The sequence below is a fragment of the Hypoxylon trugodes genome (genome assembly GCF_022578975.1).
Source record: "Hypoxylon trugodes strain CBS 135444 unplaced genomic scaffold F4822scaffold_4, whole genome shotgun sequence".
Lineage (NCBI taxonomy): Eukaryota > Fungi > Ascomycota > Sordariomycetes > Xylariales > Hypoxylaceae > Hypoxylon > Hypoxylon trugodes.
In genome coordinates this window covers 3,090,448-3,105,913 of record NW_026250019.1, presented here as the reverse complement: position 1 = coordinate 3,105,913, position 15,466 = coordinate 3,090,448, and the positions used below count along the sequence as shown (strand labels likewise).

The 15,466-nt window shown below is 47.3% G+C and overlaps 3 protein-coding genes across 3 annotated transcripts; 1 reads left to right on the top strand and 2 right to left on the bottom strand.

Annotated features, from left to right (window-relative positions):
• Nucleotides 1-260: 260 nt before the first annotated feature.
• F4822DRAFT_437156 (putative sulfate permease) lies at nucleotides 261-2,919 on the top strand (the record flags this gene model as incomplete). The annotated part of the gene is made up of 4 exons (XM_051462388.1): nucleotides 261-534; nucleotides 585-730; nucleotides 780-1,326; nucleotides 1,382-2,919. 4 exons carry the CDS (start codon nucleotides 261-263, stop codon nucleotides 2,917-2,919), a joined length of 2,505 nt encoding a protein of 834 aa, XP_051315939.1.
• Nucleotides 2,920-5,179: 2,260 nt separating this feature from the next.
• On the bottom strand, nucleotides 5,180-6,502 carry F4822DRAFT_428507 (uncharacterized protein; the record flags this gene model as incomplete). Its single annotated transcript, XM_051460925.1, has 1 exon — nucleotides 5,180-6,502. The coding sequence occupies one exon, from the start codon at nucleotides 6,500-6,502 to the stop codon at nucleotides 5,180-5,182; it is 1,323 nt and encodes a 440-aa protein (XP_051315938.1).
• A 2,268-nt stretch (nucleotides 6,503-8,770) lies between these two features.
• On the bottom strand, nucleotides 8,771-11,304 carry F4822DRAFT_226780 (uncharacterized protein). The gene is made up of 3 exons (XM_051454078.1): nucleotides 11,297-11,304; nucleotides 11,236-11,245; nucleotides 8,771-11,113 (listed from the first exon to the last, which is right to left on the bottom strand). The coding sequence occupies exon 3, from the start codon at nucleotides 10,971-10,973 to the stop codon at nucleotides 9,246-9,248; it is 1,728 nt and encodes a 575-aa protein (XP_051315937.1). The 5' UTR covers nucleotides 10,974-11,113; nucleotides 11,236-11,245; nucleotides 11,297-11,304; the 3' UTR covers nucleotides 8,771-9,245.
• Between the last annotated feature and the right edge of the window lie 4,162 nt (nucleotides 11,305-15,466).

The window sequence follows — 15,466 nt, the reverse complement described above, 5'->3', positions numbered from 1 at the left end:
CAATCTTGTCTGATTTTGTTCCGATGGCCGCCAGTACCTAATCCAGTACCACGATACCTCAGGGCTACGTTTTAGCCTACGGCTCTTGTTGTGGCACGTCGAACCTCAATCTGGTACTTAAAGGGGCATACTCTGGATGCACCCCTAGGTCGATTCTCGTCTAGTACAAGTCGCTACTATACTTGACTCACCCCGATTATTAGGCCTATTATCAACCAGCAGTCACAATCAAGGCCTCTCATCCCCTACTTCTAATCACGATGCCTTCACCCAGTCAATTCGGCCCGGGTTTGGCCAAAGTGCTGGGTATCAAACTTGACGACCCTGATGTGGATATCGTGACCAGGGGAGAGTCGGTGTTTTCCACGCAAACTGCAGACAGCTTCATTGAGCAACAACCTACGAGCGCAGAGTGGTTAGCTGAGACTGCACCGTCGAGACGGGATGTGGTGAACTACTTCAGATCATTATTCCCTTTCTTATCCTGGATCAGATTTTATAACTTACAATGGTTTCTTGGCGATCTCGTTGCAGGTTTGTTCACCTATAGACTGAAAAATGATTCATAACTAACTTCATATAAGGCATAACCATTGGTGCTGTGGTCGTACCGCAAGGGATGGCTTACGCTAAACTGGCAAATGTCCCGGTGGAATTTGGCTTATACTCGTCATTTATGGGCGTTCTCGTCTACTGGTTCTTCGCAACCTCAAAGGATATAACAATAGGGGTAAGTCGTTGCGACCCTATATAATATTCGTGTCGCTAATACACCGAAGCCCGTCGCTGTTGTTTCTACTGTCACTGGTACCGTTGTCGCGAAGGCCACCAAGGAATTGCCTCAATATGAAGATACACCTTGGGTCATTGCGAGCGCACTTGCTCTCATATCTGGAGCTATCGTGCTTTTCATCGGCTTGATTCGATGCGGATGGATTGTCGAACTAATCCCCCTGGTATCGCTCGCTGCCTTTATGACTGGGTCTGCTCTTAACATTGCCGCGGGACAAGTGCCTACAATGATGGGTATTACCGGGTTCTCAACAAGGGATTCGACATACTTGGTGATCATCAATACGCTGAAAAATCTTGGCAAGACGGATTTGAATGCGGCTATGGGCTTGACTGCGCTTGCGATGCTCTACCTTATACGCTTTTCGTGCGCCTGGCTAGCGAAAACGTACCCAAGCCGTCATAAGTTGTTTTTCTTCCTCTCGACATTGAGGGCCGTCTTCGTCATTTTGTTATACACTATGATTAGTTGGTTGGTAAATATGAACCGTCGCGACAATCCGGCCTTCGCAATTCTCAAAGACGTTCCTCGAGGTAAGCATCCGACTCTATTTATTAACAAGGCCGAGCTCTTACGATTAGTAAATAGGTTTCCAGCACGCCGCAGTTCCGACTCTCAATACGGATATAGTCAGCTCATTTGTGGGAGAGTTGCCAGCAACGGTTATTGTTCTACTCATTGAGCATATCGCCATCTCAAAATCGTTCGGTCGCGTTAACAACTATACTATTAACCCATCACAAGAAATGGTTGCCATCGGAGTTACTAATGTTCTCGCGCCTTTCCTTGGAGGTTATCCCTCGACAGGCTCTTTTAGTCGTACCGCAATAAAGTCAAAGGCAGGCGTCCGAACCCCCTTTGCGGGCGTCATTACAGCAGCCGTAGTACTGTTAGCTATCTATGCACTTACCGCCGTATTCTACTATATCCCTTCGGCTTCCCTTGCCGCTGTCATCATCCACGCTGTTGGCGACCTTATCACACCTCCAAATACGCTCTACAAATTCTGGAGGATATCGCCACTTGAAGTTTTCATCTTCTTCGTAGGTGTATTCGTTACCGTCTTCTCAACCATTGAGAACGGCATCTATGCAACAATCTGCATTTCATTTGCCATATTTATCTTCCGTCATCTAAAATCACATGGCAGATTCCTCGGCAGGGTTCAGGTACACTCTGTACTCGGCGACCACCTTATCGGCAATGATAACAATGTGATGGGAGAATACGGAACCTTCGACATTTCCGATACTACTCTATCTCCCCCTACACGCAATGTCTTCCTACCAATTGACCATGGCGATGGCTCCAATCCAGAAGTCGAGGTCTCCAGCCCTTATCCTGGTGTCTTCATTTACCGCTTCGCTGAAGGGTTCAATTACCCGAGCGCTAGTCACACACTAGATTATCTTACAAGTCATATTTTTGCCTACACGCGCCGTACAAAAACAGATACTTATGCACGTCTGGGTGACCGACCATGGAACGATCCAGGTCCGAAAAAAGGGCAACACGAGAATACTCAGCTACCTACACTGAAGGCGATAATATTCGACTTCAGCTCAGTCAATAATGTTGACGTGACCTCGGTGCAACAGCTCATCGATGTGCGGAACCAATTAGATCGGTATACGACGCCAGACATAGTAGACTTCCACTTCGCCTGCATAAACAACCGATGGACAAAGCGTGGTCTCGTATCCGCTGGCTTCGGGTACCCGACGCCGCGGCCGGACGGCCTACACTCACGATGGAAGTCCATTTTCAGCGTCGCCGAGATTGGGGGTTCTGAATCAGCCGCAGCCGCCGCAGAGCTCGAAGCCAACGAGAAGGAGGCGACCAATCCTCTAAGACCAACGCTCAGCAAACCAATAGACGACATCACGCCTGAACCTAGCGCAGCCTCGAGCATAACGCAATCTGCGGCGTCAAAGAGCAACACGACTACGAACAAAGCGCCTGAGTTCACAAGGCCAGGAGAAGCGAGACGCGTTGCGGTACACGGTCTCAATCGCCCACTGTTCCATGTCGACCTTACGAGCGCACTACAGAGCGCCATCGCAAATGTGCGCGCACGCGAGGAGATCGAGGCCGCAGGGGGCCCGGATATTGGCGTTACGGTTTGAAGATACCTGTACATATGAATTAAGTACCTAAGCATTGGTTTGGCCTAGGTTTGTACATATCATGAGTTAATATTGGGAAATTCGGAAGGGGTTTGTTTTGGCATCCCAGCGGCTGCACTGCGGGTTTATAGATAAGGGGAATGGGGATATTTGGCATTATCATCATCAGCATTATCCTTTTTTGAATTTTGGCCGGCGGGACAACCTTAGGCGACTTATTGGCCTATCGCTTGTAAGGTGTGCCATGGTCGTGTCGAGGGTATGATGAAATGGGATGGAATGGAACAAGATGAGATGAGATGAGATGTGTGTGACGTCGAACATCCTGTCTTTGGGGGCCATGGCTCATGGCGGAAAGCGTCGTTGGATATACCCCTAAGTACATGTAATACAATTCCTATTGAATGATAGGTAATTATCCGCGAGTCAGTGCTGAGACATACATAAGATCCGATGTTTCCTTGTGAAACGATTACTTAAACAAAAGCAATTACGTATCTCGAAAGTAGAAGCTCTTTCTGTCTTAGGTGATGTGCATATGTCGGCCGGATTCGAGGCGGCCGTCTGATGTTTCCGTTTCCCCTCACAATGCGACGTTACGGCCCCTCGGACGGGGATTTGAGGCCGCCGCGGGTTTTGGGAGTGTGTTTGCTAGTTCCACCCCTCCCTCTGCATCTTCTTTTTCTCTTTTCTTTTTTCCTGAAAGCAAAATGTGTGATGAAAAAAACCTCTTTTGTGAATCTGACCTAATATGCTCCCTCCTTGTGTAAAGGTGGCGGCAGGTGGCTTGCGTTCCGGATCGAAGGATGCTCAATATTTCATTAAAATATCGTGATGGATGGATGGGTGTAAGCAAGGCGGACAGACATTATTAATTCAGGTACCGAGGTATTTTTCTCCTTGGGCTTCTTAGGTTATCTAAGGTAGATAGATGTGTGGTTGCACCAACTCTGCGGACTTAGTGCAAGTCGACGCCTAACAACTTCGCCTGTGTAACGAATCTCCCTCCCATTTCTCTCACCTATGTCCGTATCTGTTGATCTCTCGGTGAGCCCTGTAGCATGTGCCGAAATTGCATGCAATTACATGCAGGAGACGAAGATCGAATTGAATGGGAGGCTAGAATGAGGCAAGGCGTGCTAATGTGACATGCGACGAAACAACAATGTGAGAAATGAGATAGATCGGATGAAACGCGCAGACGAGATGAACTGGGATTGCAGGAAAGATGAGACGAGATTAAATGAGGGAGGATATTGCATTGTATCTAGTACATACGACCATGCGGCGCGGGCATCTGGTTTCGGAGGACGCCGGGGCCGTCCCACATGGTCGCCCGGCCGGTCGCTGAGTCGGTCGGGAAGGGGGTACTTAGGTTCATAAGATTGGGTTCCAATAAGCTTCTTTCGGGCTAGAATTTCGGACCGCAGTTGCTGTGGGTAGCGATTGCCTCCAGCTTAAATAGGTAATCACGCGCCGGGGGAAATTAGATGGGAAGGGGCAAGGGGGTCCAGGGGGTAGAAAGGGGAGGAAGGAGAGACGAAAGGGGTAAGGGGAAAAGGGGAAAAGGGGCAGAGTATAGGTCACGACCTCGAAGGTTGGGCTGGCTGTCTCGTATAATTGCCGCCCAGGCACGAAGCCAAGGTAGATATCGGGTATGTGGAATTATACGTCGGGATATAGTACATGGATTATCGTAAATGCTAGTAATGGCAAGTTTTTCGAGTTAAGGATTAGGTCGTTTAGCGGATAAGTGTGGCTGAAACTCTAGAGCAAGGCGATGGAAGGTAAGAATAAGGGGTATGATGTGCACCATGTATTCGCGAGTTAGGTGAAGGCAGGTACGTACGATCCACCAAATAGCTTAAGGGCTCTAGGGTATTTTCGAGTAAAACAAGACTTCATTGCTACATATCCTATTTAATATTTTCTTTATCGTGAGAGCTACCCGGTCTATAAAGTCGTAATAACCTTACACTATATGGTAGATGAACATAAGAGAAGTACAGAGGCATTGGGCTATCAAAGCCGCCTATATAAGTAAGTTGTGGATTAAAAGGTCAGAAAAAGAGAGAATGGAAACGAATATAGTGACGAGTAAAAATTAAATCCTTCCTCCCTCCTGAGGGAGGTCGACTCCGCAACGAGTTAATCATATACTGTATTGTTCGTAGACATAGCTCCAGTAATGAGATTCCGGCCCGTTTGATAAGAATCATGTCCACCCTAGAAATGCTCATATTGATAGAAGGAAGCCAGCTCACTTCACTCGCTTTGCCCGCCTATCCTTACCCTGACGGGTCCGCTTAGAGCCCGCGGGTGCCCCTCGTGAGCGTAGATGGCTTACGAGTGAACTTAGCCGCATAGTATATGATACAGGGACTTCTTGCTCAGAAATCTTCTCTAGAACCGTTGTGAGTTCAACTCCCCAAGACCCTAGGACTTGGGGTGGAATGGAGGATAAGATGTCGATGACGAAGTTCTGATCTTGGTTGCCGATGAGTCGATGGAATAGATTTTGTCGTTCCTTGGGGAGTTCCGGAGGGCCAAAGTCCCGGTTATAGTTGGCCACTTGCTCTAGTACATGTATAGAGGTTTGCGCCGCCGCTTCTAGCTCCCAGTCCTCTAGTTGTCTGCCTGTGTTGTGAATAGTGGAGTAGATCTGGCGTGTTATCGAAATGAGATGTGTAGCGCACCATTCCACATTTTTTGGTCGGGCAACATTTTGTAGAGATGGGTTAGCCGCGTATTGGTGTAAGCCAGCTAGCGCCGCGTCTGCTCGATGTCGAAGACTGCGGAATCTGTCCTTGTTGCGTTCTTCGGCCCGCATAGAGGAAAGGAAGTATTGGAAGAAGTCATCGTTATAGAGCAGCATGTGGAATATCGTTTGCTCTAAATCACCTCGCTTGATAACTCGTCTGCTCTTCTTAGGGTTGTTGAATAGGTCCGGACGATATTCATCAACAGGAACCTCGCTCAGGGAAGCGAGCATTTCCCTTGATTCTCGAACCCGCCTGGGATTTAAATCTGGCGACTGACCCACAACATCACAGTGGAGGCTATCAGCTAGCATATCTAGATGAAAGTCTGATATGGCGTCATATGGATTCCCGAGCTCCGTTGGGTACCCATATCGTGATAGAGTGAAAGGATCCCTCTGAATACCCAAGACCTGACTAGTAATCTGGTCGCAAAGCCAGAGAATATGGCGACAGGGTGATTCGCCGCGCTCGCCGCTTTGACAGGTGCAGCTGGGGACGCCGTAGCCACTTTCGTCTGTTCCCGTCCGGACTGTGTACTCGATCGGTTCCGTTATTAAAAAGAGGCAGCGTTGGTCTCCAGCTTGGCAGCCACGCAACACAAATTGTGAAGGGACTTCTATAGCCCTAGTAATATTGTCCCGTGCCTCTTCATCCAGGAGATCCAAAGAATATTCGAGATTCGATGGGGATACCATGAGACCCTCATCGTCGATTTCAAAGTCGGGTTCGGCGTCTGACTCTGAACCCGAGTCCTCCACCTCCATCTCCCCTTCAGCTTCTTGCCGCTGCCGGCGGCTCTGGAGGCGAGTTATAGGAGGCATACTTTCAAGTGAAAGCTTTCTGAAACGTTCTGTCGGAGAGGACATCGAATGATGTGCGATGAAACGGGTATGATACCGAAGGATTCACTGGCATCCGTACCGGAAATGGCTTGATGGTTATATAGGAGAGTACCATCATGGGGGTAGCTGGGAGGAGTGAGGTTCCCAAGCTTCCACTTATAAGAAGAGAGCCGACCAAGAATAGCGACCACTCGGCCCGTGTTGGTTCAGGGTACAGTCATACATTTCGTCAGTCGGTGTGTTGTACCCAGGGTAGCAGTAGACGTGGGGGAAGAAACGCCGATGAAGAACGGTTTACCGCCAGGAAGCAGCAAGAATGGATAAATGTCCATGGTAGAAGATCCCGCGACCAACATGGAAGCCTGGGAATACTTGCTTGCTAGTCTTGTTCATAATATGGCTGAGTCGCAGACAACTAACCTAATGGACGCTGCAGATGAAGCGATACTACGTGGCTCTTCAAACGAAACATCATGGGTGCGTGGGTAATGTCTCGAATAAGTAATCAGCAAACCCGACAGAATGGGTGACCAGTGGCGACGCCGAATCGAGTATTATACTTCTAGGCTGAAGAAATAAAAGAAGAGTACCAATTACCAAGTATCCGATTTCGTGATGATATAAGATATAGCCTTGCAGACGAATAGCGTTCATCAGCCACGGAGGACTGACTGGGGTTGTGATTGGTGATCAAACCGAATCGGGACCTTCGGCACGGATGTTCTGCTAACTTACCTCCCCTTTTTTTCATTATAATTTTTCACTTTCTGCCTTGGCCGGATACGGGGGCTTGTGAATAGTATAAGGAGCGCGGATTTGGGCCATGAATGCGACCGTAGCTCATTTAGAGAGGCTCGTTATGGCTACGGGTCTCTTTTTGGGCCCCAAAGCCTCCGACTAGGCCGCCTCTTGGCGCGACCACCTATCGTCTTCAGCGAAAGCCGACCGTGTCGGGCGGCCAGCGAGGCTTCTCACTCCTCCCTCACCTTAGTGTAGTTGATTCCTTTGAAAAACAAGCAAGAATTGAGGGCGCCTGCGGTGGATAATCATACGTCAATAATTTCCATATTATCAATATCAAAGGAGACTTTTTAGGAGACTTTTTGATGGAGAGTTGTTCCGGGCTTGAAGCCCAAGCCCAAATAATTAATCTTAGTTAGGACTTCCCCGAGATAGGCCCGGAAATATACCATACCTATCTCGGTCTTACGAGCCGGGGTAATTCCCTGTTACACGCCCGCGGCATTCGGATCATCCCACTTCTCTGCTTCAAGCTGACATACATATCTCACATTCTACCACCTCAGATTTTACACACTTGAAAACCACATTTTTAATCCCAGCGACGCGTGGAGAAGAAACACTGCCGCACACAAATAGATAGGCATCAGTAAAGTCGAGAATGACTTGTTACCACTTCGGCGGTATGAGTATAGAATGCTCTGCCTCCCCCAAAGTCTGCGAGTTTTAATCCGATTGGGTATCGCGTCCGATTATGATCGCCTACTTCTTCTAGGGGATGCCCCTTTGTCCATGAGATAATGTGGTTATGGAACGATACCGCTCTTTATAATGGTGTGCTGCGCCGCGTTGAAATATTCCCCTTTTCCCGGGACGGGTTCGCCACTTCGCCCGGCTTTCGATACTCATTCCATCGCGGTCGCATGTTCCAAGAGCCGCCAATGTACTCCTTAGACGCAGGTGCGGGGATCTGGAAATCGCTCCTTATATCGATCCATCCTCCTGGTACCGCTAAGGGATCAGCAAGTTGATCCAATGGTCCCCAAGCTTCCTGAGAAAAACTCTAGTGCCATTACTCAATGCACCCTTCAGCTCACCGCGGTGAATACCATTCATGCGGGTGTATTAGCTCCAGGCTCCAATCTACCTAGGTAGGTCTAACTTTTCAAGTGACTTGAGAGATATGTATGTCCCCGGCGAGAGGTCGTTGGGCTCCGCCTCGTCAATATAAAGTCGGTGTGAAGACGAATCACGATGCTTTAGGCAAGCGATGATGGTTATACCCTAACACATGGGAATGGCACGGGGCTTGATTGCTTTTTACGCTCGGAAGTATGCCTAGCAACTATGTGAGTAAAAGGCGACGATCGTATTTTACCGCGAGATAGCTGATTTTGTGTTGTACAAGTTAGAAAGTACGTGGTAGTAGCCTTGTAAAGGGTGAGTCAGGTTGGAGGCTAAGATCACTATAGGAACTAGGCAGACGGCAAAGCGGTGTGACAACATCGGTTGCATTGATTGACTGCGTAATACTGAGTATAGTATTCGACCTTCGTGAATATACTACCAACCCTAGGGATGTCTTAGACAACCCAGTCACCTCGATACCATACTCAGCCTATCCAGCCATGCGGCTCAAAACAAAATGATTGGAATCGAGCTCTGATTCTTTAGAGCTCCCATAGGTTCGTCTTCATACTTAGGAGCTTATTGCTACTAACGACTTCCACGCGTGTTTCATTCAGATCAAGCGACAAGGGCTTGAGGAATGCCGTACTTCTATTTCTAGAAGCGCCAACGAAGCGCGACTCCCGGCGTCTTGCTTTAGGTACGGCATGGCACTTGATAGCATGGCTGCGATGATTTCGTAGTGTCGTGTCTTGTCTTGTCCTGTATTTGCCAAGGGGGAAGTCGGATCGGCCTGCTCGTGTTGAAGCGTCATCCCAGGCCTCTAGCATCTTCCTACAGTGATCGCGAGGACTTAAGAGGCTTCTTTCTGGAATGTATATAGAGCCTTCAAGACCTGCCTCAAGGTAGGACGCTCGTAGTAGTTATCGTTCCAGTCTCCCTTGCGGCGCCGGGATTCCCTAAGCTCTAGGAACTCCTCTGCTTCCTGGATCTCAGCATACCAGAAGCGCTTCGCAGTTTCTTTGACTTCGAGGGCGTTTTGCTCGTCAGCGGCCTTGTGAGTTAGAAGGAGATGGCTATGTCGTCTTATAACGATGTTGCTCAGCGTCCCTCTCCTCCCCCTTGTGCACTTGTCTATCAGGGCCCTCATTGCAGGTGGTGTCCTCCTATACTCGGGGAACTCAAGGTCTGGCTCCCATCGATATGATTGCCAGACTGCCGCTTTCTGAGGTCCGCTGACTCCTTCGAAGATGCACCATAACACCCTACCGAGCATGTACACCTCCGCGGCTTCTTGCTCTACTGCGCTGAGCGCAATCCAAGGTAGGTTGAATCCATGTTCTGGGTTCGTATATCTCTCGTCCTCCAGTGTCTCGAAACCTGGCACTAGATCATGCAAGATCTTTCGATACTTCTCACTGATAGAGTCAGGGACACACTCATCGGTTGCAATTAGACGAATGTATTCAATAGCATTGACCTCTGGGGCAGCAAACTCGCACCAGACACCCCTCTGCTCGAAATCAACCATGATAACGTCAGAATTCTCCGATAGGACGATATTATCCAAGCGTAAGTCGGGGTAGTAGGTCCCCGAGCGAGTTTTCAGGTGTTCAAGGGCGTTGGTCAACTGCACTGACCATTTCAATTGATCGACACGTCGCAATTTGTCGTGAGCGCGTAGGTGGGGTAGGATGTCGCGAAGGGTGCCCTTTAAGTGGTAAAACGTAGTGAATCCGGCGACAGCCCTCTTCGTGCCGAAATTGCATCTCTTGGTGACGATATGCATTGGCCGTTGAATAATGTTGGCGTGTGGCTCGATTGTGCAGAGCGTTTTCAGTTCATGGTAGAGGTATTTTGCCCCGCTAGTCAATGCTTTGAAGATGCAGAGCTGCTCGCGAAATTTGACAAGACATACACTGTCATGTAGAACGCTAACAACATGAAGATCGAAGAAATCAATGACTTGTGGGAAGGGAAAATTCGACCCCCAGAGATGTGCCAGCCTCGAAAGTGGTAGTAGTCTGCGTTCTAGGTTGTGGTTGAGGCCGACTCTAACTCGAACTTGGCTAGTATCAAGTGACATACCCTCCAAGACCAGACGTGATCCGAAGGGAACGCTCTTATAGAAAATTTCAAAGGATTCTAGATCTCGAAACTCAGTCGTAGTCCAACATTGCAGGATTCGAACAATATGCTTTGCGATGGCGAGTCTGGGTAGACGGGCTGAGTCCTTGGTATGAAATGCTCTGTCAAGTTCGAGTTGTTCGCGGATGAAAGACGGTTGGAAGTCAGAAACGAAGACATCCATTCGTATGGGAGGAATTCGTCGAAAAAATAGCGGAATGACGTAGTACTGGGTGCCTAAGCCAGCACACCCGTCGACTCGCCAAAGAGGATTCTGAGGTAGCTCAAGGCTATCTATCCGATTCTTAGGATTCATGAATGAATTTTCCCAGGAAGATCCGGGGGTCCGTTCGGAAGTGAAAGGCGTGAATGATTCTCTGCTCTCGGAAGGTGGAAGGTAGAAAGCTGCGGTTGGGTGAACAACTTCACCTATAGCTCTTGTAGAAAGCTCCATTTTCGAGTTTGAGTCGGTTTCGAAAGTTGACGGTAGAATCCATGGATTCTCAAACAGACACGCTCTAGACTAAAAGTCAAGTCGGAAGGCATGAATAGCAGTAATGGTCGATGATCCGATGCAGAGGAGAACCGGAGAAACTCGAGTGGCGTTAACTCTAGAGGTTCGTCTATGGAGTTGGCCATCGTAGATTTTCGCTATACTTGCCGAAATTGAATACACCGGCGTCAAAGTGGCGGCCTCGTAGATGCAATTAGCTTACATATACATATCTAGGTACTTAGGTTAACATGGTTATCGACGCAAGTACCATGTGAACATACCTAAGCAACCCAAATGCTTTTCGAATCGATAGTACCCGACGACATACGATGTTGGATGATGTTAATCAGTCTAAGTAGATGAACAAATCTAAATAATTCATTAGGATGTGAGATCCTCGTTATGAACGGCAACAGACAGCAACCAGCTTAAGTTGTTGGTGGACTTTCTTTTGAAACCTGCTACTCTTAACTTGGTGGCTTGGGGAGATATTTCGATGCGTATCTTTCTCGAAGGGTATCCAGTAGGACCCGCTTTGTCCCGTTGTCCGAGCCAGAGGAGCCTTCCACGGACAGTAGCAGGACTTGGGGTTTCCCGCTTTCTTGTGACTACGGGTGACGTTATAAGGCAAATTCCGAACATCCACCTAGACACAACAGGCGTTATCTCCGTCTCAAGTTGAATATCGCAATATCTACCGTTGTGGTTATGCGACTTCGTCCTACGGCCCCAAAAAAGACGAAAACCGAGTGGACGGGAAAATCGCAATAGGACTGACCGAGTTCTTGACCGGCTGCGCCCATTTCTTTAGTAGGAGGCGGTAGTCGGTCCTTAGATAAAAAAAAGCAAAAAATAGGGGAAATTAGAATATACTATTGGTTGGGTAGAACTGGCTCCGCACCCCTTGTTTATAGCTACCTTACCTAAGTAGGTACCTACTAGCCGTAGGCGTTTGCAATCTGCCAATGTTGGCGACGGTGAGGTTGGTTTGAGTGGTTGGGGCCGATATTTGCTTTTATGATGAAGTCTGTGTTACTCGAGTTTGAGATTGATACTGAATGACGCTGTGAGTGTGTCATTCGGTTGACTGGGATTCGGTGAGATTTCATCAAATATGCCCCGTAAATAATGGCCTGTGGATTCTGTACGGGGGAGCTGAAATATTCTGAACTAAACGGTATCCGCACTAAAATGATGGCAGAGGACTTGTATGCATTGCCAAGTGGTACGGTAAGTCTAAAACCGAGCTGCATGCTGCCGAGATAGGTATACGCGTAGGGCGTAGGATACAAATGAACGTTAAAGGGGGTGCTCGAGCCCTTGATCCGCAATGTTCATTATCATGAAAGCGACTAGTTCGAAATACTACAACATGTGTATCGTAGGTAGGCGATAAGTATCTGTTAAGTTGTTTAGGCAGGTGGTTGTATCTGCGTGATCGTGATTAGTCAAGATGTAGGTCTCGTAGGGCTGATATATCAAAGCTTGGCATTTCTCCTATCTGATTCTCTTGTTGCCAAGAAACCTCGTTCTAGTTCTCTAAGGACAAAAAAGTATAGTAATAAAGGCAGTATTCGTTCTATTTCTCTTTGATAATCGATCCCCATAGATTGATTGACTTGAAAAGCGCTCGCAATGCGGAAATGAAGATTGCTACTGCTAAGCAAATGGGCTTTCCAATGGAAGAGTTGTATACAACTCGGGATGTTTGAGAGGATACTCGGCTTGTTCGCGTGCTAGGTGAGATAAAGACGGATGTTACAGAAGGAAGGCCTAGTCATTGTCCCCATGTCACGATCCGATTTCAACAAAAATACGGAATGAGATGCTATGGGAAAAGATCACATTTGCTAATCGGAAGAATATTGTTAAGATATGATTGTCCTTTTGCATCTCGACGAAGTCGGGCTTGAGCGGTCGTTGTCGTCTGGATGACTTGTCATTTGTTGCATCTCGTTGGTTTGAAGTTAGATTTGGAGCAGATCAGAAGATAGAGTACCTGCGTGTTGGCCGACGATCGCGTATCAATTTGATCTCAAAAGCTTGTTCGGGTGAATCGTGACACCCACGTGGCGGCGGACCTTTAAAAATAAAATAACCTTAAGGTTAAACTTCCCACCCCCAAGCGGGAAGTTAGAAATGTGGGGGATACCAATTTGGTTGACCACCCCTGACCGATGATGTCAAATCGAGTCAAAAGACAGAAGGGATATATCAATTGATTTCATTGATGCGTTGAATTGGTATGTAGGCTTGGTGTAACAGAAAAGTGACATCACTGTAATTTCTAAACGACAAAATGGTTGGTGAATCTTTATTTGGCTGATAGAAAATTTGATGAGAATGGTGAGCCCGTGTTAGACGTAAAATCTGAGCTGTCACTTCTCCGGCAAAATTTGCTACCTAAGTAGGTAACTTGACACTTCCTAACGTTACTCCGGCTCCCGTGAGCTTCCGTTTTTTACCAAGACGGATGCAATAATCCCGAGACGAACATGTTAGCTCTAAGAACCACTGAAGAGTCATTTGAGACAAGTGTATAGTTGAGGTAGGTCGAGAATGAAAGACGCGTACGATCATGAAGTTGCAATGCGTCCCATAATTACACATGAAGAAAAGATCAATGTTTGCATCTAAGCATTTGTCGATTGACACGCAGATCTTGCAAGGTGCATTATGCTGCTCGATACTCCCTGAACCGTGATAAGCGGGTGCCGCAGAAATTCGACGCTGGAAATCGCGTGACCCCATCCGCGTTAAGCATATGAGACCCTGTGACTTGCGTTGACGGACCGAAAATACCCAATATTACCCACCGCTAGTGAGATGATGGCATATATGTACTACAGCTGCGCTATGGTCTTGGCTAGCCGGCTGGTGGATTGTCTGGCGGAATATTACCATGGATGTAGGTACCTAGGTAGTTAAGTACCCTTTGGTTCATCGGGGCGACTCGGTCAGGTTATCGCTAGTATCGCGCGGGTTTGGGCATCAGTGTCAGCGTTCACCGGTCAACCAAAAAAACATTGCCACTCCATGAATATTGAAACCTAAAAGAGATGCAAATTTGGGTGTATGAAAAGATAGTGGTGGTATGTGCTATGTGTGGTGGAAAGATTTGGGGCGTTGATCACGATGCCGCTCAGGTATTGGGTTGATAGGTAGGTGGTAACGTAAGCAGTAGCATACGGAATAAAGTAACTGATGATAAAAGCCCCGAGCCGCTTGAGGTCCCATGCCCACGACGAATTATTGTTCTATGAGCGCTAGTAGCCTTATCGACTGCCCCCCACCTTACTACGTAGTATGAAGAGGTTGTTCATTTGTCGGTGAAACATATATCATTAATGTCATATTTATTCCATTGTTTCGATTACTTCTATAACCCAGGTAGCTTCTATTATATCCCAAGGTATTCAGGTAGTAGAATTATAACCACTTGCCGAGTGCCTAGGTTTAGGACACTTCATATATGTAGTCCCACCATGGTTGGAAGAATTGTTAGCAAAATATTACTATACGTAACTACCTAGGTATGTAATTGAAGAACCTATCCCCCCTTGTACACTATCACGCAACTGACGAGGCTCCGTAGCTTAAACCCGCATTCCTATTTTGGTAGGTATTAATCACACCCATCACATAACACACTGCTATGGAATCGAGATAGGCCGATAAGCTTACCTAAATGAGCATTTTTCGGGCTTACGGCTTCAAAGGGTTCCCCCCTTTTTTCTTTTCTCTCTTACCCGGTCTTACACGTGAACCTCCAAACAGACCCCTGCAACCCACGGGGCACCACGGTAGGTAGATGGGTGATGAGGCTGGAGGTAGACATACGTGATTACTTGCCGATTATTAAGATCCGCCCTAGCGGATCCAACAAAATGCGAATACTGAGGTTGTTGGTTCGCTAGAGTCTGTGTATCCCAAAAACGCGATCAATGTACGGATTCGTTGGCAGTTGGGTCAGTTGACACGGATGATATAGAGGCCGCGAGTCCTGATTTGCTTGACTTCAAAGAACAAACTCCACAATCCGCTTCAGATCGACTTCTGGATCGCTGCAATTTACCTATTAGCAACTTTTCCTACAACCGGACAATCAGATACACGATGCCGGATTTATATGTATATATTTATGTACCTACCTAGCACATACAAGTAGCAAGCAATGCTACCATTACTATACTCATGTGCTTTTTTTTTTTTTTTTTTTTGAGCCCCTTGGGCTTCGGTTAGGTTTCCATTGAAAATCGAGATGGGCAAAAATCGACTTACGTACCTAAACAAATAAATATTTTCTGATGCTACTTATATGTCTCATATTATATAATTATTTGTTATCATAATTGTTACCAAAGATTCTTCAAGGGGAAGAGAAGGTAAAAAAGGGGTCAATGGGGGTTTTTGTAAGGAAGAGGGAATTAAAATTATAACAACAATAATTG

What these genes read in the sequence shown, in the direction of transcription:
- F4822DRAFT_226780 (XM_051454078.1), bottom strand. Translation starts at nt 10,973, where the DNA reads ATGGAGCTTTCTACAAGAGCTATAGGTGAAGTTGTTCACCCAACCGCA.